The sequence below is a fragment of the Papilio polytes genome, unplaced genomic scaffold (assembly GCF_000836215.1).
Source record: "Papilio polytes unplaced genomic scaffold, Ppol_1.0 DF824303.1, whole genome shotgun sequence".
Classification (NCBI taxonomy): Eukaryota; Metazoa; Arthropoda; class Insecta; order Lepidoptera; family Papilionidae; genus Papilio; species Papilio polytes.
This window is the reverse complement of record NW_013524901.1, coordinates 1,311,967-1,336,206: the sequence shown is the minus strand read 5'-3', so window position 1 is coordinate 1,336,206 and position 24,240 is coordinate 1,311,967. Positions and strand designations below refer to the sequence as shown.

General features: G+C 32.5%; 1 protein-coding gene across 1 annotated transcript; it reads left to right on the top strand.

Annotated features, from left to right (window-relative positions):
• The first annotated feature begins 1,426 nt into the window (after positions 1–1,426).
• Positions 1,427–23,453, top strand: LOC106100941. Its single transcript, XM_013280009.1, has 8 exons — positions 1,427–1,610; positions 4,919–4,999; positions 20,864–21,006; positions 21,151–21,374; positions 21,736–22,048; positions 22,315–22,482; positions 22,620–22,796; positions 22,982–23,453. The coding sequence occupies exons 2-8, from the start codon at positions 4,952–4,954 to the stop codon at positions 23,151–23,153; spliced, it is 1,245 nt and encodes a 414-aa protein (XP_013135463.1). The 5' UTR covers positions 1,427–1,610; positions 4,919–4,951; the 3' UTR covers positions 23,154–23,453.
• The last annotated feature ends 787 nt before the right edge of the window (positions 23,454–24,240 follow it).

Below are 24,240 nucleotides of genomic sequence, written 5' to 3'. Positions count from 1 at the left end.
CATGTAACCGCAAATGCGTGGTAAGAGATCGCACTAGAAATTACTTCAGGGTACTAGTAGCGGTAAAACCAGCCCTTAATCGGTATAAATTGCATTATTCCACGTTCTTTTTCTAATTTCAATGGCGTAGAAGGAAGTGGCACAGGAAATTACCTGAAATGATACAAAATTTAATGTTAAAAATGTCCTATTTTGATAGGAAGATAAATTATGTATGAATTTCTAAATTTTCGTATAACTAAGTCTGCCGGTGCATTAATCTAGTGGCGCCGCTGTTCCAAGGTCGATCTTGAGTTATCTCGGCAGACTGTTAGTCAATAAAAGTGCATGAAATATGCTCAATGGTCATAGAAATTTTGCGTAACCATAGAGAAGAAGTCAAATACAATTATGTTGCTGAAAGTTTAAACTTCGAAATTATCTATACTATAATATTACTAGCTGTTGCGACTTCGTCCGCGTGGAAGTAAATAAATAACAAAACATATAGCCTATGTTCACACATAAAGTACCTCTCTAATGGTGAAAGAATTTTTAAAATTAGCCCAGGAGTTTTTGAGTTATTTCAATACATTCAAAATTGCAGTTTCTTCTTTATAATATTAGTATAGATAAAGAGGAAAACTCTGTTTGCTTGATTGTAATGAAATAACTCAAAAACTACTGGACCAATTTCAAAAATATTTTCACCAATAAAAAGCTACGTTGTCAATAAGTAACATGGGTTTTATATTATTTTTTTAATTTCACGCGGACGGAGTCGCAGGCGAAAGCTCTATAAGATAATATTGCAATTTATTCAATGCACAAATTGATTATTAAAATTATATTATTTTTTTGCGTATTTCTGCAATATTTTACTAGTTAATGCTTTCTGGTGGGAGTTACACGGAAGCAGAGGGCAGCATAGAGGACGACAATACGTCTAAGGCATTGCTTTCTTTGCCTTGTAAGTAGGTTGCTTCGCTCTACGATTATGTCAGGTGTGGATTCAATAGAGTTGTTACTCCGATACATTTAATTTTAGTGTGACAAGTTTTTGTGGAGGTCTGAATATATCACAAAACTAAGAATTTAGAATTTCGAGATTCTTTCAGAAGGAATATTTCAGAATGAAAATATTCAGAAACATTAAAAGGATTGTACCCGATCAATAGCTTTGAAACATACTATTGTTATGACATAAAAGTGCGATAGTATATAGTACAAAGAAATTCCTTATTATACATTAATATAAGAAAAACAGAAAATATTACATTAAATTAAATGACTGGGACATTGGCATATTTAGTCTATGATTAATGAAAATATCACAACAGCTATTGTAGAATTTGTTTATGTTTTCGGTTGTTCAGCTCTATAGATGTCCCGTTGGTTGATTATGCAGTGCGTGTTGGCGCGATTAGCACACTTGCGCCGTCTGTAGGCCGGCAGCGGCAGTCCCGCCCGCGGCGCGCAGCGAGCGACCGCGTGCGTACACACGTAGACATGCATGTGCCGAAATTCGCCGTCGAAAAATTCGATCTAGTGAGATCTGTTTTAGACATTTACGATCGATAAATCATATTATTTTGTATAACGTGAATTAGTGCTGTGTGTGGAACGAGACGGTAGGTCGTTGTTTTTTTCGTCTAGATTTTAGATCTGTGGTAACGTTTTGTTATATTTTGGCGTGCACGACGTAAAAAAACTTAAAGTAATTTATTAAAAATGTAAGAATACTTTTAGAGAAACTCTAATAAGTATGCAATTGATATTTCCAAGTAAATATTTCAGTCTTAATTAAACTACAAAGCATATTTTACTCATGTCTGGTATTTTTATTGTTTACATGCGTAAAGAGTGGCCCCATCACGTCATAAATAATATAAAAATGTCAACAAGAGCTCTTTAAGTTGTAAATTCGAAATTAAAAAAAGAACACTAACTTAAAACTTGTACCTACATGACAGTTTAAACATAATAAGAAATAACATAAATAAGATCGAGTGAGTCTTTGGACATAAGTTCTACGATTAACTACCAGCTCGGTGCATTTGTGTTTGAGTAATTTAATGTAATAAGACCATTCTTTTAAGTATATATACTCTATGATTTTATATATATCATCATCTTCCTCCTTCGTACTCCTGTAGGGTCGGCGCAACAGGTTTTTGTCCTGCACAAACTATCATACGTCATCTCAGCTACGACTCCCTTCTTGATCATGTCACCTTTCACGCAATCCATCTCTTTTTAGGTATACCTCTACCGATGTACACTCATTACTAACGTTCTCCTTGTAACATGCGATTCATCCCTCCTCATAACATGCCCATAGCACTAATTTTAGCGGCTGGCCATGATTTTATATAAGTAACAAAAGGAAGTTTCACTTACTATAATATTTAAACCAGTACATCCTTTTGTTTGATGAGTTAGTATAATTATAATACGTTAATTCGTAATTAATATGGAAGGTCTATACGCTAATTAGGCAACATTTTTAGTATTAAACGAAGAACGATAAAACAATTACTAAATATAAATAAATTCGTTAATATTTTGATTGTATATTTGCGACGAGTAATGTAGTGTGCGTGAAAATTCAAGCACGTTGAAGTCTTTTGTATGACGAAAATGTATAGAATAATTTCAAACTAATATTTACAAAACATCGACACCCATTGTATTTACAGCTTTTTATTATTTATTTGTACGTTTTAAATTGTTATAATAAATCATAAACATTTATATATCGTCCACGTCTTGCAACACATTGCAGTGGTTTTATTGTATTCTTTCGGTGATTATTTTATTTCGCGTGTTGAATTTTATTGCAAATTATAATGTTGATGTTATAGTCGAAACTAATAACTGTCTGTAATGTAATAAAATCACTCACGAAAGGTCAACTTCCAATTTCATGCTCTATATTCTAACAAAAACTGAACTCTGAGAAACGAAATTTTAATTAAAGATTTATGTTGAGAAATGATGTTCTCTTAATTTTTTTAAAACGTTGGTGTATCTATACTATATACTATTATAATAAAGCGTAAACACACACTTCTTTGTTGCCTAAGATGTCAGCAATTACAGCATATTTTTGAATAATTCTTATTTTAATAAAAAGCCCTACACTTGCGACACGTTTTAGGCTATATGTTTTCACGCCATTAAACTTAGGGGGTAAATATTTTGGATTAAAACCCTAATGTGGGAAAGAGACCATAAGTTGCTGCCAACATCAAGGAAGCAAGGTAGCCATCGTCATGTCACTTTGTCATTTGCAATTGATAATTTGACAAATGTAAACAATAAAATAAAATTTTCATAATGCCATGCGGTTGAAGCCGCACGGGAACAGCTAGTCTTTAATAAATAACTTACTTTTGTATCGAAGGAAATTAATTGTTTTTTCTTTCTATTGTTTAAATGACAACTTAGTAAAGTGTTAGTGACTGTGGCAGGCAAAGGAATTGTTTTGTAATCCACACTTAAGATAAGTATTAGCGTGTCCTGCGGCTAAGTGAATGAGCCACGATCGGCACCTTTCTCATATTGAATGATCTTATGACATTTCCTTGTGATCTATTTAATTTTGCAAGGGCAACAACCTTTTGTCACGTTAAATTAAATACGAACGAGGTTGAAGTGATAACAAAAACCAGCGTAAAAGGTTTTTTTTACATTTTTAATTTCTCTTGTGTGCCATTGCGGTCAAGACTACGTATGTACTATTTATGTTTTTTTTAATATAATTATTAAGCTATAGTGCATTATTACCTTTTACGCTTAAAAACATTTCTATTTCTGTTTTATATTAACTGAGAGAATTTATAAAAATTATGTTTCATTTTATTTATTGGCAAATAACAAAAAATATCTGAGTTCTTAACCAAAACCCTCCATTAATTATTAAGTTGATTTTCATACTGTTAAAATACTCTCGTGAGAAATAACGCTATTGTTTTCTGAATAAACTTACTTGGTAACTATTTGTCGAATACTTTGTATGCTTTACTACACATTGTCTTTATCTTATAATACAATTTATGCCAAAAAATTCCAGCCTAATATTAAAATTTAATTATAAAATGTTATGCTTTCGTCTGTATTCACGTAGATAATTTTATTAGTGTTATTTTATTATATGCTGGTAAACTTTGACATGTTAGAAGTAGTATCTGATTAAAACCAACCACGCTTAATTTTTAGATTTAATTACAGTTTAATTCTAAGTAATTAAGAGCAAGGTTTGACAACTGTGCCTATGGGCGTCGCCAGAGGTGTCTTGCGAGAGAATAGAAAAATGTAAATTAGACATTAAGACCACTGACTAACATTTCTAATTGACAAGTTATTATGAATAGATAATTAGTTGTTGACGCCTATGGTTGTATTTATCGTTGGAAATAATAAAACTAGTACCAGACAGCGTAAACGCTAGGAATACCCGAGGATAAGTGCGTCAATTTGGTTTGGGTGTGCGATAGAGATCCGATCGTGAGCGGCCATGACACCGGGGTTTTCTCTGTCATTGTTACCGCGAACTGCACAACATCGGTGTAGGTTTTATTTAGGTTACCTTAAGAACATCCTCAATGAAGTACGTAACACGATAAAATAACTAAATGAAGTAATTAAAATATTTTTATGTTTACAATTGTTTTAGCGAACATTAAACCTCGATAGATATTATCAAAATTGTATTTATTGAATGGTTTCTAGAAACCAGCATATTAGGGATTTTTAATCCTAGGACATTTTTATGTTCGTTTACAATTTTCCGCATTATTTTAGCGAACATTAAGCCTCAATATAGATTTAAATAGTAGTATATATTGAATGGTTTCTAGGATTAAAAAAAACCTAATATATTGTTCTAATAAAATGTTATTTATTTCATGTAAATAAAACTTTTCTTTTTTTTCAGATCGAGACTTTTTATAAGTTTTACTACAACACAATGGCACAGACTATGGAACAATCCAAACTACATTTGTGTATATTATTGGTAAGTGGAAGTACTTAGGTTTCGACATTTTATCGCCAAAAATAGCGTGTAAATTACTTAAAATATAATAAAAAATGTTCATCTTTAGAAAAATTACGTCATATAGAAAAACAAACTTTTATTCCTTAAGAATGTTACTACATTAAAACAATCTATTACTAAAATGATTTCTCTGTACGTGAGTTACTCTATGTCGTGGTGGTAGAAGTCGTGTTTCACTAATTACGCAAGGTATTACGACGCGGGCGCGCACTTGACACGCGCGGGTCAAAGTGGAGCGAACACACATAGATCACCTTTCCCTACAATATTTTACTTTTAAAATTTAACTAACTAAACAAACTAGAGGATACTCGTTTCGGAATCTAAATTTTAGTCCTCGTCCCCTTCCAATCTTTTTATACAAGGACAGAACGTGGATTTTGCGGGGGATGAAACGCATAGGGCCGGAAATTTCCTTCTTCTGTGCGTCCTCTCTGTTGATTTACGATAGGCAACGTGTCTGCAAATTTTAATGTCTATTGGCAGCACCATATCATATAAAAAGGATTTTATTTAGGTGTATCAACTTTTAATACTTTTTAATACTTCTCCTGTTAATAATGAAATCCTACATGTAACCGAATGTAATAAAATATAACAATTAAAGTGTTCAAACGTTATGCGCCGGCGCAGATGTTATGATGTAACTAACTTCCCACACTTTATCCTTCAGTGTTCAATTTCGGAGCGTAATTCGGTTACGGTAACAAATTCTGCGAACTAAATAGGCATCGAGCTTATGTAGGCAAAGTTGGATTATTATTTGCATAACTAAATGAAATGTAACAAAATCCCCTATGCTAATTTATTAAAGTTTGTTAGTTTATAGATTTAATTTCGCCCGCGAGTTCGTCCGCGTGGAATTAAAGAAAACAAAAGTGAGTAGCCTATGTGTTCTTCCAGACTATCCTCCAGATCTTTACCAAATTTCATCGAAATCAGTTCAGCCGTTTAGGCTACAAAGTCTAACATCCATCCATCCATCCATCTGAACTTTTACATTTATAATATTACTATTAATGTAATTATCTTTAATCTCGGATCTGCATATTAAAATAAATTAAAAGTGGTTATTTGACTAAGGCTATGTTATGAAATAGTTACTTAACATTAATGTAAATACCCATAATCTAGTCATCATTTTCTTTATACAAAATATAATTTTAAATTATTACTTAAGGTATCCATAACTTTTTATGTTATGATAATCACCATTGTTCATTTTTCTATACTCTAAAACATTAAACAAGGACATACAGTTTACGTTTTAACAAACATAGTGGTTTTTCTTGAAGCATAGTTTAAAATAAAACATAAAGTATAAGATATGACACATAGATTTATAATCTATAGATACGTAAGCCAGAGCACAAAATTGACGCGAAAAATAGAACTCCGGGACCCTTTTATTGGGGTCAATTGCTCCAATATAACTTACAATATAAAATTACATTTAAAAAAAAAGTAATCGACTATTACTAATAAGACGTTAAACTTGTATAAATCGATCCATCTATAAGTTACGTATCTACTAGCTTTCGCCTTCGACTCCGACCACGTGTTTAATAAAATAAAAGAAAGTGGCCTATATTCTTCCAGACTATCCTCTACATCTATGCCAAAGGTCATCGTGATCTGTTTTGCAGTCTACAATCCCTAACAAATTCTAACCATCCATCCATGTTAATTTTGCATTTATAATATTAGTAAGATTGTATGACAATTATGTAATTAAAGTAAATGTAAGAAATAAACGTAATTATTTCTTAGAATCATGTGCATAAGCATACAAAACTAATTTGTAAGTAAAAACATATCCGATAGATTGTCAAATGTCTTTATGTGTTTTGTTGATTGACAGATTTTAAAAACATAATGCAAATTATAAGATGCACAAAAGTTTTCCTTGTTACCTAACATTTAGGTTGAGTGGAATGGTTGGAATCGGATGTTACCGCATTGGTCTTCGATAATCAACGATAAGTTGTATGATTCGCGTACTGATAGTTTTATTTTCAATCTATTTCAAAATCTAATTACGTTTGTGTTAAACTGGTAATAGATGGTATTTTTAAACCGCTCAAAAAATTATTTTAAGAATTGATTTATGAAAATAATGTTCCAATTTCAAACTACAATTTTACAACCCAAACATTTGGCACTATCGAAAAATTCAATTAACTCAAAAATTAACAATTGCCACATAATTTACGTTATATTAATCACCATATTTCGGACATAAGTCAAGTTTGTGAAATAAATAAAAGTTCTACGTTAGCGGATATGTGGCATTTGGAGATGATTTAAGATCGTCCTCGTTTACACCGAACAAGGCAGACAACGCGGATGCAGACTTAACTAAGATTGTGATGGTTGCCTAGCAACGGCTGTACAGATGCTGGCTGCAAAATATCTGTTAGAACATAACTGGTCATTTTTTATTTTTAAATGTCAATAAATAAAAAAAAATGTCATATGTCATATGTTATGTTATTAGGGAGTGCATGAATGGAATATTATTTAATTTTATATACATTACGTACCTGACATTACTTTTTTGGGATGCGGGTTTTAATGAGAAAAAAAGATTTTTTTTGCACAAGTCCTTAAAACAAATTAAAAATTATATTTCGTAATGGTTTATAATGGATTGTTTAACTAGTATAACTTAAAGTAAAAAAAGTTTATCTCAATCCATACATTTAAGTGTTATTAGAAAACAATTTTCAAATTTCGATAAAACTAAATTTAGAATTTCGTAAAATTTACATAAATTACACATGTTCTCTCTCGGCGATGTTTGTTAAGATTCCAGGAAAGGCGACAACTCACGGCCATTCTAAATGCAATGAGTATTGATAAATATTATAAATAAATTACAAATGATTAATCACGCCAAGAAAGCATTAGTCTGATCATGAGAGATACATATTCATATTTTGTTATCTGTTCTCAATAAATCAATAACAAGCCTTGTATGTTCTTTGATATGTATTTGCATACTTAAACGATTCTTTCTATTTCTCTATCCGATTAAGTTACTGCTCTTTCCACATGTCTCTTCGAATATTACTTTCATACTAAACCAAATGTGCCGGAAACCTAACTTTGGTCGTTCATGCTATCCCGCTTGTCTACTTGTCTACTATTGGGAATAGTCAAAACCGGTTAGCACGCATCCTGGGAAGGAAAAGTTTATTTGCCTGAGACACATAGGTAAGAAAAATATTCGCTTTTTGTGAATCATTAAAAGTAGGCAACGCAGGCAAATGTCTATATCTATGGGCATCCGTCACATCGCTTTTATAGGCGAATTTCGAATGGCTCGTATGTTACTTTATACTATTAAAAAAGACCAGTGTCTAATCAGACAGTTCAAACAACCCTGAATATCAGTTATTCAAATTATACGATAATTTTTCTCTAAATTAAAATATCAAGCTCTAAGAACAAGTAAAATCTTCGCGAAACTCTTTCCAGGAAATTGAATATTACGTGTAACCGAAAACTCAAATTTGAATACGTTCTAAGTCACCACCGACCTTTCGCGGTAAAGAGGTCGCGGCACAATACTTGCTTGTGTTTGTTTACGAGAGTACGCGCTAGAACCAATACATTCTCACAGTATGTCGCTGTCAAACAATTGCACGCTACTGAAATGCATATCGAAGTAATCATTTTACTATTCTGAATCTTAAGTATATGTCATTTGAAATGTATCTGACATTTAATGCCAATAGCCTAACGGCGGGAATACACGTGCCAGTTACTGGCATCTGTATTACCGATTTAGCGATCGTGGGCCGGGTTAGCACAAGGTTTGAGCTTATTATGGTTACAAGAAATATTTATAAATAATGAAAATTTGACTCACGGAATGGTTTTGGGTTATCTTGTTTTTACGTGTACTTTTTAAAGTGTTACCAATAAATAACCCCAGCGTTGTAATGATAACTTTTTTTTAATATACGTTAAATTATTTAAAATACATTGTTTTTTATAAATAATGTTTTATTTTAAATCTTTAAGGTTAAAACAGTCTAAGTTACATTATAAAATGTAACTTAGAATGTTTTACATTCTCGTAAACATTTAAGTAAGCAATCTAAGCTAACCGTTGTGTACTTAGCAATGATGGATGTCGCATTGCGTGCTGAGTGGTGTACAAATGCCGCTTACTTGTTACTTAAAAGGTTAACTAAAGTGTTGATAACATTCTCATAGCCTAATTTAATTTATTTCTAAATATTAATCCGTGTAATCCAATGTTTATTCTTTCATTACCTACTAAATTAATTACGATGTATATTTTGATATATGGGGGAAGGCAATGTCTACTAATCTAATTATACATAAATCGGGAATTCATTTTCTTTATTTATCTATACAATTATAATAAAGCGTAAACACACACTTCTTTGTTGCCTAAGATCTCAGCAATTACAGCATATTTTTGAATAATTATTTTTTTTAATAAAAAGCCCTACACTTACGTCGCGCTTTAGGCTATATATTTTCACGCCATTAAACTTAGGGGATATATATTTTGGATAAAAACCCTAATGTGGGAAAGAGACCATAAGTTGCTGCCAACATCAAGAAAGCAAGATTGTCATAGTAAGGTAATTGGTATTTTGACATTTGCAATTTAGAATTTGACAAATGCAAACAAAAAATGTATAATTTCATGCGGATGAAACCGCACGTGAACAGCTAGTTATACATAAGTCGGGAATTTATTTTCTTTATTTATTATTTTAATAAAGTCTATCGTATAATTTAGGTTAATGAAAATTATATTGAAGGCGTAATTTGGGCTACATCGTTATCAACAGCCTTTATCGGCCCACTGTTGCACAAAGATCTTCTCCAATATCTTTACAGAATGCGGTCACCCGCCTTCCGCATCAACGATACGAAATCCTGAAATTAATTTAAAATCTATCCGTAGTTAAAAAGGTGACGATATAATCATGTATTCAATATGACAATTTCGTCACTTAACGAGTGCAATGCTACGCCAAATGATGATTCTGTTGTGCAAATTTTCAAATTGTCGCTTGTGTACTTGAAGCAATTGAGCGTCCTTGAAATATGTGTGAAAGTACATTCGTAATGTCGAGTGCGAGCTGTTGCTTAAGTCGAGTTAACGCCTAATGAAGATGTTGTCAAGTGAAACTCGGCTACCAGCTATTTGAGTAACCTTGATGCCATTTAAAAAAAGATTAACTTAAGATCTTCACATGTTTTTATATCAAATTAAAACCAGTGGTACTTGAAAGCAAATTAAATGCATTATTTCGATAAGTTTCAGATTAACCTCTTATACTACTTAATTAAATTATTTTATGTAATCAATTACAAATACTTATTCTTACCTTCATACTTTAACATAAACGTAACATTCTTTAGTTTTATTAACTTGTTCTTACAACTTTTATCACGTAATGTAATATTTACTCGCGCATCTGTCATATTATAAGACCGCTAAATTATGAGACTAGCTTTCATTCGAAGCCGAAGATTTACAACATTTAATCAATTTTCTTGATTGTCGTAGGGTTGGGACATATACTTTATCGATACTGACAAAGAACTGCTACTTGTTATTTGAAAAAAAGTTTTATTAGATTACATTTTTTAAATTAATTAACTTTCAAAATTGTGTCGAGGGATATCCAGATACTTGTATTTGACACGGGCCTGGCTCACCTTTTTAGCTTGTTTTGTTGATCATTTATTTTTTTTCGCACGCTCTAATACTTTTTTTTTAAATCACTTAATAAAAACCATAATTTACTTATGAATCGATTATTTCTGGTATGTTTTTTTTACTTCTGACCTTTGCTTTTGTTTATCGATAAGTTTAAATACATCACTACTGATCTAAAATATACTGCCGACTAAAAAATTTAAATAAATTCCTAAACAGAAGAAGGAATGATTGATCAGCGAGCGGACGGTACAAAGCGATGCTGCTTAATTAAAATCTTTCTAATTTTAATGGAAAATACAGATTTCACCAAATTTCACCTAGGAACATTCCAGACAAACCAGATAGAGATAAGCAAAACGATAGTTACGTTCCGATTCCGCTGTAGTAAATGTTCAAAATGATTGTAACGAAAATACATCACACAATTCGTATAATTACGTACTTTGTTCTTAATTTGCATAAATAGTTATGTTACTAAAATCAACTTGTTTGTATACTGGCTACCGCTAGCGACTTCATCTGCGTGAAATTAAAAAAATATATAGCCTAGCCCACTGATAGGTTTTTAATGGTGATAATATTGTTGGAATCAACCTAGTAGTTTATGTTATTTCAATACATACAAAAAAATATATATTTTTAATATAAGTATAGACAAGTATGAAGCTCAAATTACGTAGAATTCAAGGACAGTCAATATTTTAAGTATAACGCAAAAATCTGTTTCAAAATTATACTCTTTTCCTAATAAATACATTTTTTCTATCGCAATAATTTCTTTACAATTAATAACAAAATACACCTGAATCATTTAAGTATTTACTAAATTATTTAAACAGTATTTGCCATATCGTAAATATATGTCGAATAAAAAAAGAAACTGTGTGTCGACAAGTTCACGGGCGCGCGGCAGCCTTAGATGATATTCAAGCGGCGGAATTTAGAGAAACGTTAACATGAATTCCGATTTTGCCATTCAATTAAACTTGGTGAAGATTTAAATCGTAAAAACGAGATAAATAAATACATCAAGCGAGAAACGTAGAATATTAACAATGACTTGCTTTTATCAAAGAAAATTTAACCTTCATACTATATACCTATATATGTATACTAATATAATACATGCGAAAGTTTAGATGGATGGATGGATGTTTGATAGAGTTTGTAGCCTAATCGGCTGATCGGATTTGGATGAAATTTGGTATGGATGTAGAGGATAGTTTGGAAGAACACATAGGCTACTTACTTTTTTTCTAATTCCATGAGGACGGAGTAGCGGGCGAAAGTTAGTAATATTACAAATGGAAAGCTTAGATGGATGGATGGATGTACGTTAGAGTTTCTAGCCTAAACGGCTGATCTGATTTGGATGAAATTTTGTATGGACATAGGGGATAGCCTGGAAGTACACATTTAAAAGCTAGTAAATAAAATCTTAATTACGTTGTCTTGTTACTAGTGTGATTAAACAATTTAAATTATTCAGTTTTATAATAGCATAGTCTGGTTCTGTTCCGGCTGCCAGAACGAATTTAGAATTATTGCCGTTTAGTTAATTAAATTGTAACAACAGTGCAAAGATTTTTTGCGTCGTTGAAAAATATTTCACTTCCTTAATAGGTTTTTTATTGAATTAAACCTTGGACATAATTCAACTGACATGCCGTTTACACGCAGCCTGTGACATAAATTTAAGTGTTGTATAGTATGAAGTGTTTTTATACATCTAATAGAAGACTTTAAAGCAAGTTATTTAATAAACAACTTCATCCATCCATCCGTAAACGTAAAATTAAAAATAAAAAGAAAACGTAACTAACATTTGCTTATAGCAATAAGGCTGCCCTTACACAAATTTTGTATTAGTATAGTTTAAATATATGTATATTAACTGTAGTGAAAAAATAATTAAATTAATAAAGAAACAAATAAATAACCTATGTGTTCTTCCAGACTATCTCTACACCTATGCCTAATTTCATAGGCATCCGTTCGTCAGTTAAGACTACAAACTCTAACAAACATCCGTCTATCTAAACTTTCGCATTTATATTAACAAATCTAGTAAGAATTAAAGTTTGTGTCTCCAAATAAAAAAGTATTTTTTTTAATGAAATTATGTCATTATTTTAATGTGGCATTTCAATGCAAGCCAATTTTAGCTAGCAATGAATTTCGGGTCCTAATAATGGCGTAGTTTTAGTAATCTAATTAAAAGTAAACGGCAATGCCTATGCTAATTGCACCGCGCTAACAAGGATTTCGTGCACATTCTATAATAACTATCGAATATATCAGATAATCGATATCATTATAGGATATGACAACTCATTATATAAATAGTTGCATAATTAGATTTGTATCTTGACACGACTTAATGACAATACAAATCGTAATTAGAGCACGACACGACAACCTTCAGACAATTTATCAAGTCGTTACAGTTCTTTTTAAAAGCACAAATCGAGCTTTAATTGTGAAAAGAATTTGCAAGTTCTACTTTTTTATATTAAGAGGCGGCAAACGAGCAAGCGGTCACCTGAAACCGCCGAAATGCGACCGCTGTCCATAGACATCCGCAATTGCAAATGCGTTGCCTACCCTTAATCGACGGAGGAGGACACACGTAAAGAGGATATTTCCCCTTCCTTCCCACTTTTCCTTCCCATCCCTTCCTCTTAAAGCAAGGGTAGCACGGGAAAGGGATTAAAATTAGACACCTCTCAAACTAAGCTCGGCATCATGACAAACGATCGACTTTACTGCATTCACATCAAAAACTACATTTTACAAGCGTATGTAAGTTCATATTTATGTATATTTCTATGTATGTAAATTTTCTGCATATTCATTTGTCTAGATTCTAAACAATTGAATCTATTTGGCGACTGTCATTTGATTCGTCTGTTGATACTTTTAGACTAATCCCGGATATGTTTCATCTAGATAAGGCAATCAAAATACGAAATTATTAAAACTTTTTATAGCATTGAATTATATTATGTAAATAAGATATACGACAGTAACCGAGTGTGTTGAACTTGTATCGTGACCGTGTCTTTTTGAAGGGCGTTTCCATTGCTGCAAAACATGATGTCGTCCGTATCCTTGTCGTTTAAGTAAAGAAAACGTCTTCTGGTATTCAGTGAAAACTCATGATTATAAAATGAATAGTTAAATAAGTAACTACTATAAAAATTACATATCCATAATGTTTCCTAAATTCTTTTTTGTTACCTTTCCAAAATTCGAAGTTTAGATGGATTGATGATGGTACTATAGAAAGGCTTAACGAATGTCGCTGAAAGGCACAGATAAATAACATAGTCTGCAAGAACACATAGATTACTAATTTTATTTCTTGCGGACGGAGTCGCGGGCAAAATGTAGTTAATGCATTTCACACATTAGATATCGAATTAGAAGTCGAGCAAGTGCATGAGTAAGCAATAGAAAGGATACTGATAAATTAACATTCGCGGCCGAGTCTTTGTCCCCAAACGATATGCAAGTGGAGCAAGGCTGGGTAGTCGCGCACAAAAGTGCTTGCGCTTACCTAACGCAAGTCGGATGTGTAATGCAATAAGCGTGTAATCGTTGGCCCCTCTATTTGAGTAACACTTCTATGTACTTATTACAACAATACAGTTTTCCTTGTAGCCTAGCCTACTTGTGAAATTTTTCACATCATATTCTTTATCCCTTAGATGTTGTAGAACTTCTGTAGTAACTTAAATTCCAAGTTGTTTTGCAAAACTTTAATTTACTTCTAGCGAAATGGCCTAACGTAAAAGTAAGAAGAATCAAAACCGGTTTTCTTTTCTAGTTTATAAAAAATATTACGTCTGCAAATCTTGTTATTAAGAAAATTGTCTTTTTGATAAAAATAGATCGTCTATTTCTTTTACAAAATACATCGAGATAAAGGTTGTCATTTTTAATCTTTTTAAAATTAACACTTTTGCCCGTGACGATACTTTTTTCTTCTCGCACATTAAGACATAAAACTTGTCAATAACTATAATAACATAAATGTAAAGCAAATTCCAAGTGTCAATAACTTAAGTTATTCTTAAGGATAAGTTACAGAAATATTTATTACCTGGAAGTTGCAATATTTAATATAACATACAGTAAAATAAAGTGGTTATTAAATACGTAAACATATCTAAACTACGTGTGGATACTTAGGCATTTTTACACAGTCCTGTAGTTAAGAGTTTAAATCCAACTAGTCACTTGTGTACGATTTACTAAAACTTTGATTAAAATCGATGATGTCTTTTTTCAATAATCATAAACCTATAAAAATATGTCCTGTTTACAGTTTGTATTGTTACATTCCATAAGCCAATTTTGAGAATAACACAAGTACAAACACACAAAAAAGTGTTTTGTACAACGAAATTTTATTTAAGCCAACATTAAAGAATCAGAACAAAAAAGACAAAGCATTAATAAAATTAATACAAACAAATGAAGCCGAATGACAGGACAATGATATTAAATCATTCGCGACAATCGCGCGTGCTTGATTAGCAAGGCTAAATGAAGGGTTCGTGAATTAGCATTTGTGTCGCTAAGTCGGAAGTGACTTAGGCACTTCTGTACGCAAGTATCCTTGGCCAGTCGCTTTCGTTCGGCCGCGGTCTGGTCACGAGTCTAATTGTGAAGGCGTGGCTCGCTATTTCAGATCTAGAGTTAATTCATTAGTGGCTGAAATGAGATAATAATTATTCTTGTACCGACACCGGTTATAGAAGGTTATTTCGACTCAGCCATTGACAATATTACGGCAGGAATAGAACTGAAATAATAGAAATAATAGAATTAATTAGATTTATTAAAATAACACGAAATTGTAGTTGAAACAGTGTAACATTTTGGAGGATGAAAATACATACTATCTGGATCCTACTGTTTGAAATAATAGGCGTAAGTATATTTATTAATTACTACCTTTGACCGTCTTAAATTTTTAGTCTATAAGGAGAATTTATAAAAAAAAATAACTAGAATCGTATCATAATAAAAACTTTAATTAAGCACAGATTAAATATATCGTCAGAATTGATTCGTTTTTTAATTGCTTGTAATAGTAACATATACGTCAATCAATGATAAATCGTATCGTTAACATTTCCAAGAACAAAATAATTCAATACTTTATAAAAAAATATTTAAAATTATACCGCAAATGCAACAGTTTTGAATAAACAATAACACCCACTATTACCTTCTCGGTATCTTGTATAAATTAATTAAAAAAACAACCAATTTACATCAACAACTTGATAGAAATAACATAATTGTAAACTGGAATTATATTAAATTGCTTAAACTGTCGTGGGACGTTATCTTAAAAGAATCAAAGACGTCTCAACTCACGTTTGATATTTGGTGCCGTCACTGGAATCATATTATTTTATTTTCTTTTAATATGAGTAGACTAGTTATAATTTACTAATATTTCTGGTAACCGTCTAATTCTCTAAGCTTGCACTGGGATGGAACACTAGACGATTGACGGGAATCGAACCAACGATCGTGTAATCCTTAAGCAATTCGTTTATGTATTGGGCTAATGGCGCTTCTTTTTTGTGCTACTCAGGTATTGCAATTTGTTAAGTATTGAAGATATACTACAGTTTTGACCATTATTTTCTGCTATTGAATAATGTTTCGAAATGTTTTGTTTACTCGGTTTGTTTCACAACACGTGGCCGCGTCTCGTCGCTCAACAAGAAAGCATCCGTCCTTATCTTCTGGTTTCGCTTGTAAATGTGTTTACGATCGTGTTTATGTTTTTTATATCGTAACTTTCTTAATACGTGATTTGCTAAAAGAATTATGCACCGATTCAAACAACTTTATGGTTGTAAATTTTCATGCTTTTTGATGAATGTTTATAATGTAATTATTAAGATATCCTTAACTTTATTTATACTTTAATAACTAATAATGTAAAGGGAAAAGATTTGTACTTTTGGATTTAGATTTTTTGCATGTATTGAAATAACTCAAAAATTAGTGGACCGATTTCAAAAATTCTTGCACTATATAAAATCTATGTTATCACTAAGTAACATAGGTTACATTTTTACTATTTTTTTTTGTAATTCCAAGCAGGCGAAATGGCGAGCAACAGCTAGTATTTATAAACCAAAAAACAAAATGCTTGACTGGCTGTTATTCTATAATTGACAATACGAGAAGACACCTAACATATACATACGCACTATTATGTACATCGCCGTTAATCATGTTACCGTCCTATGGCCAGTTTCCCAGCGATTTTTAACCATTCGCTAGTATTTTTGGTTCGATAAATTCTTGAAATGCGTTTCCGAACTACGTAACTCCAGTTTTACTCCTTTGAAGTTAACTTGCAGCTAATGAATCACTAGGTAACTAATGATAAAAATAGAAACTTCAGCATTAGTCGGTAAAAAAGACAAACTATGTGAACGAATTGGTATGTCAAACTTTAACTCAATAAACATTAGTCATCTTGTAATCTCATTCTACAAGTCTGTAACATCACAATGCGAGTTCACAGGCGTAACACCTTTGATAGTTCCGGTTTACTTTTTGCATAATTATAATGTTCTTGGGAGAGCATCGTAACAGATAAGTCTATCATATCTAGTATTTACATACTTGTTACACAACACATTGTCTAATAACTTAGTTTGTTGTAAAGTTTATAACGTTTTAACGAAAGTACAATCTTCAAACTTAACTTAGAAAATTAATTTGTATTATAATAAAATAATAACAAATTGCTGTGAAGACTGTACATGTATTCGCCATGAAACTTATAATTAAATAAATATCACCAGAAAATGATTGAATTTCACAAAAAAGTCAAAGTACTAATTTATTAAGAGGCAAGGATAGGTAACATTTTTATGTAAAAAAATAAGCTAGTGAAATTAGAAAGCGAAGTGGAATATGATAGCAAAATTAAGCACTAGACTAAGACGTTATATTAAGATTAATTAAAATAAATAAATATTAATTTCTTGCGGCATACCACGCAAAATGATACATGCATTTCCTTATTCAATACTGTAATTAGCAGAAATAAAACCAACTTAATGAATAGCAATAATTACTAATAATTGTATTATAAAAGGTACATTCTCTCGATGTCGACACAAAATAACCTAATTACACTCATCAATAACATACGTGTGAAGTTAATCACTTTTTCACTGCAATGTATTTCATCAAACTTGCTCAATATTTTGCATCGGTTATAGAGAATTAGTCTGTTAGTTCAAAAGACTATTGGCAAGATTTGACCTGAAATAATTCGTACACCTATAAATATACATAAATGACGCTTTTGCTTCATTCCAATTAAACACTTATTGCTTTCACTGACAACTATAATCATTGTTACTAACCGCATCTTCTAACGCCAAAATGGAAAACCAAATAGGTACAAAACACCATGTTTTATAGGCATTTATAGAGGGCATTTGATCTATGCAAGTCGTTTGACAATGGTGTTCGAGGAAGCTATAAAAGATAGCAATAAAGGTGTCACCACATCATGTATGCAGCACACACAAACGAAAGTGGCTTAACGAGTAATCTGACGCTGCCCGCATATCGCTGACACTTCTCACGGTTTCCCGCACGGTTTGCAAGGAACCGACAAATCTAATAGTAAAGTTCAACGAACTTCTAAAACTATCCTTGCCATTTGAATAATGGATTAGCACTCTCCGATAACATACGCATTAGTTACATAAGTTCGTACTTTTTCGCTATAACGTCCTGTTCCTAAGTTTTAAAGTCTTAGAACAAATTTCCTTAGTTGTGATGAGTTATTTATTTGTGTTTTACAAAGGGTTTAGCTAACGGTAAATAGGAGCTACATAAATATAGAAATCTATTTATGTGCTGTAATAAATGTATACTAATGCTATATAGAGGATATATTTAATTGATTGTTTGCATTGAATAGGCTCCCAAAGTTGAATAGATTTTAAAAATTATTTCACCATTAGAAAGCTTCATTGTCACTGAGTAATGTAGGCTAAATTTTACTTCATTGGAAAGGGTATAACAATAACAGAAAAGATATGAGACTTTTTGTCACCAAGGCCAAGCTAGGGCGGATTTCTATTTGCTAATAAACTTGTTACAGATCTATACTCTATACTATTATAATAAAGCGTAAACACACACTTCTTTGTTGCCTAAGATGTCAGCAATTACACCATATTTTTGAATAATTATCTTTTTAATAAAAAGCCCAGCATTTACGTCACGTTTTAGGCTATATATTTTCACGCCATTAAACTAGGGGGTAAATATTTTGGATAAAAACCCTAATGTGGAAAAGAGACCATAAGTTGCTGCCAAAATCAAGGAAGGAAGATTATCAAGGTTTGTCATGTCATGTCATTTTGACATTTGCTATTGGTAATTTGACAAATGTAAATGATAAAGTAAAATTTTCATAAATTCATGCGGATGGGGACAGCTAGTTTTGGAAATAAATGGATTAATCACACAAATAATAGATTAGGCTACCTGTCGGTATACACATAATGAAATTTTCACATATATTAGCACAATGTATTCGAGTAACCAATTCTATAAATATGTACAAGTAAATTGTTAATCGAAGATTCATGTTTAACTTTATAGAACTTGGTGCTTTGTTTCATGACATTCGGTTACTGCAATTGACATTGACAATAGTTTTTTAAAAGTCAGCCGTTGGCCGGGGGCCGGGGGCTACGCGGAGAATGAACTTGAATGCAAGGCTTCCGGTGTGTGGCCACACTGTCACCGGACGAGGAAGTATTTAAACACTGTTCACAGACTAAAAATCAAAATTAATCATACAAGTTTTAATTAACGTTGAAGACAATTAGTGTTTTTTCGTACCGTCCTATTAAATCGTTTTTCATAATGTTAATATTAACCTTGTCTATATCTATATCTATACTAATATAACAAAGGAAAGATTTGTATTTTTGGATCTTTGTGTGTATTGAAATAACTCAAAAAATACTAGGACGATTTTAAAATTTCCTTTACCATTTAAAAGCTACGTTATCGGTGAGTAGCTTTGGCTATTTTTTAATTCCACGCTGACGAAGTCGCGAACAACAGCTAGTATCGTATAAGAGAAACATTTCTCTTATGTTTTTTTTAAATAAGTAAATTGTTTATAACTTAAAATCACGCATTTTTACAATTAGGTATCCGTTGCTGGGACATTCTTCTAAGTAAAATAATTACTTGGGTCAGAATGTAAAATGCATATGAGAAAATTGCCTGTTGCAGTGAAGCCAGTATGAGTCATTGATATATTGCTTGAAAGTTCAGAAAAATAAGAAAATCGCATGTTAAAATTACTAAAACTATCAGCCTTTTGTTTAAAGTATTTTTTTTCTTTTCAAAAATTTTTTTGCAAATATTATTCGCTAACCGCTTGCAGTGAGACTGTACCCTTATTGTGACTCAATTTATCACACGTACAGATCGATTGTACGATTCTATTGTATTAACTAAATCGCGTCTATTGAGAAAGGTGTCAGCTTGTATGTAGGCGAGACCAGACCGGACTGCGTAAGCTAATGACACAGGTGGTGCCAAATATTATGCCTTGTCTATGACTCAGCGTAGTATGACCGAATTTAGTTTTTTTTAAATTCCTGGTATGATTTGTAAGTGGCTATTTAAGTCCTCATTCAGATTGAAAATTAAATTGAACACAATAAAAACTCTTTTGTGTTTCTTAACTGAAGTATTTATAGTCGTGACTTCAGTTTTTCAAACTTTCAGAGAGTCACTGATTTTTAGCCACCATATGCTCTATATTTTAGATTAGTGTAAACTAATATTAGTGTTCTAATTTTTTTTAAACTTTTAATTAGTATGTTACATTATCTGTGGTGAAAGTGAAGCAGTCCTTTATACCTAATTCACACTAGTATAGTAATCTAGTCAAATACCGACTAATGTACGAGTAGTAGCTACAACACTAACATCTTTTAGACGTCTAAATTACAAGCTTAGTTCGCATAGAGACATTTTGATTTTAATTTTAAACCAATTATGTTATCGTGTTACAGATAGTGTGGTTGGTAAGCGGCGGAGATGGGTACAGTTGCCCCTACGGCCAGCAGTGCGGGTTCGAACCCGCGCCGCCCGGCCGAAATCCGCCCTGCGCCCAGCCCGGCCTCACATACTGCCTGCACCCGGAACCTTACCCGGAGTGAGTCAATTCAACAATATTAGTCTAGAATATCACAAATATTGAAGATGGAAAGTAGAAAGTATGATTAGATTTGCTGGACTGGAAGATTTGTTACAACCACAACAATGAAGTGTACTCACAAAATATAACTATCTCTTTCAGGCACGTGATCCACAAATTGATAGAAGCGGGACAGTACGACATCCGGACGCTGTTGACTGATGAGAGCCGAGACGAGTTCGACGCTAAAAAGAAGGGCAGCTATCCGTACAGTTACGGACCTAACTCGCTGCCACACGTCGACCATATCTCGCTGGTACACGACCCTCTGACGACCACACATCACCACAAGGACGTGCATAAGTATCATGGTCGATTCACACCAGGTACTTTGATAATCTACTGACATTTCATAAAACCATACCAAGTAAAACGACCCTTCTGCTAGGATATGATTAATGACAATAAACGCATCTTATTACTCACTAGCTGTTGCTTAAGACTTTGCCCGCATGAAATTTAAAAAAAAATATGTTACAGCCAAATTAGGCTTTCTAATAGTGAAAAAAATTTTAAAACCTGTAGTGTAGTTTTTGTGTTATTTCAATACATACAAAAATACAAATATTTCCTCTTTATAATATCAGTATAGATTCTAATTCATCCAACCTTTTAATGAAAGGCTTATGAATGAAGCATTCAAGTCCAATTTAAATATTTTTATAACATTATGCTTTTACTTTATAGACATCTTCTCCGATAAGACGTCATTGCAGCCGCCGTCATCAGTCGACCCATCCCCATACAACGTGTACCTCCCAGCTAACAACACCAAGCTTGGCTTCAACGATTATGTCTCAGGTGGCAATTACTGGAACCGCAATCGTCAGTACGACTACACCAAGAAGGGCTTGAGGCATCATACATTGATTCCGCACTCGCCGGGCTACAACCACGGCTTCTTGAACGAGCCTAACTTGTACCCGGGGTATGATGTCGAGTGGTTTCGACAACCGGACTCCGACAGCGTCACTCAATACAATCCTACCGAATGGTGGAAGTAAGTCTATTTGCATTTTTTGTTAATTATGATTCTACTCCTTACCCTCAGTTGAAACCTCCATTTCATCTATTTCAAGGAGAGTAAAAAAATGTTGGTTGTTATATACAAGTGGGATATTGAAACTCGCATAAATCTGTTTTCAAATAAATTAGAAAAAAACATTTTAATCGAAATATTATTCGTTATAGCGACATCTATTGTACAATGCAGTACAACTTTAAATAATTTCAGTGTCATGATCACATTTTATATTGATTTTCCAGGTATATGACACCCTCCAGGTCTGATGGTGTGACGATCCAACGGTCGATATCGTTTCCGGCGCACACAACCACGGTACGCCGGCGCCGCAACGCCGAACTGGTGCAAGCTGCTTCCAAGAGGAAGTTGACCGGCGCTGAGGCTCTCAGGATAGCATTAGGACTGGCTAAGTATATAATTTAGTTCAATATTATTTACTCATTCACCAAGTTCATGTTTAGTTATACGATCATTCATTCTTTTTATCAAAGTAGATGTGGTGGCAATTTCATAAATAAAAAATAATGTTATATTTCTCTTTTTGCAGCGAGGACAGCTCTGCTGAACGACCTCGGCGACAAGCGCAGGACAATACACAAGAGTTGTGCCGAGTTAGGACGCAATTCATCACCCCGCGGGCGGCGCTCAACAACAAGGGCAACTGGAGATATGTCGTTAACATGGCTGACAATATGACACAACTGGTGCGCGCTGAAATTTGCGCGTAAGTTTGATATATACTATTGAATTATTTTATTTACTTTGCAAATTTAAATTGAAAGCAGCGCCATCTATTACATATTTTTTTATAAAGTTAGGGATTAGCGCCATCTATGATCGAATAGCGAAAATAAACAACACGAAATAAAACTATTTGTTTTCTGTATTTTTAATTTACTTTTGTTTCAGGTCTACTGAGTGTAATGGTTTGTGCACAATACCTCTAGGATATAGTTCTCGCTGCGAACAAAAATACATTCAGAAGCGTTTAGTTGCACTGGAAACGAGCGGTCAGACACTCTACACGGATTTGTTTTGGATACCCAGCTGCTGTCAGTGCACCATAGTCAACAATAATTGAAGCTTCAAGAAAATTCAGTCACTGTGGTAATATCCCCGTCCTTGAAGTATTTGGCATCCTTGTTTTTCCCCTACTTAATACTAGATGGCGCCGTAAGCAATTATTATGTGACTATTGTTTCAAGGTTTTTATATTATTGGAACTTTTTTTTGACATGACATCTTATGTTTAGATTAAAAAAATAGTAATTAAATATGGTTTTGCCTTTACGTTATAGAGAATTACGTGAAGCATCCTAATTACTGAGTATTATCCAATGTATTAAAAATGATATAGGATATTTGTAAAGAATTAAATTTTTATACTCAATTCACAATTTTATAGTGTTTTGAAATTAAACAGAACTTATAAAATTTTGTTTACCCTTTTTTGACACTTGTTTATAATAAGATAATTTACAATTCGAATGTAATTTCATATTAAATGATTTTAAAATGTTCGTAATATTCTTTTTCACAAATAATTAATATGAATACGGTTTGTAACGTATTCATATTAAGATCAGAGCTGTGTACTTAGTATAGTTAATAGAGCAATAATAAAAATCGGGTCTATTAATAGATTTAAATGTATTAATGTAAATTATTATGCTGTGTAAAAATAGAAATAAATGACGTATAAAAGAAAGGCAGTTTTATTTTAAGAGAACCCAAAGAAGGGAAATTTAAAAACATACATAGAAACAAAGATTGGGAGTAAAATTAATCATATTGTTGTAAATTAACGTAAATCGATTCTTCAACTTCGAACACCATCCAAAAACATTTACTTTCATTCTAATCATACTAATATTATAAATGCGAAAGTTTAGATAGATGGTTGGATGGATGGATGGATGTTTGTTAGTGTTTGTAGCCTAAACGGCTGAACAGAATTCGATAAAATTTGGTATAGATGTAGAGGATAGTCAGGAAGAACACATAGGCTACTTACTTTTGTATTTTTTTTAATTTCACGCGGACGGAGTCGCGGGCGACAGCTAGTACATACATAATTATTAAAAGTCTTCGAGAAGAAATCGAATCGAGAGAATAAGTAGGCAGATAAAGGATGATGACGATAATGATGAGAACAAACCAAAATATAA

Coding starts and splice junctions, on each gene's coding strand:
- LOC106100941 (XM_013280009.1), top strand. CDS start 4,952: ATGGCACAGACTATGGAACAATCCAAACTACATTTGTGTATATTATTG. Junction 21,375..21,735: donor TCATGGTCGATTCACACCAG/GTACTTTGATAA, acceptor TTTACTTTATAG/ACATCTTCTCCGATAAGACG. Junction 22,797..22,981: donor GTGCGCGCTGAAATTTGCGC/GTAAGTTTGATA, acceptor CTTTTGTTTCAG/GTCTACTGAGTGTAATGGTT.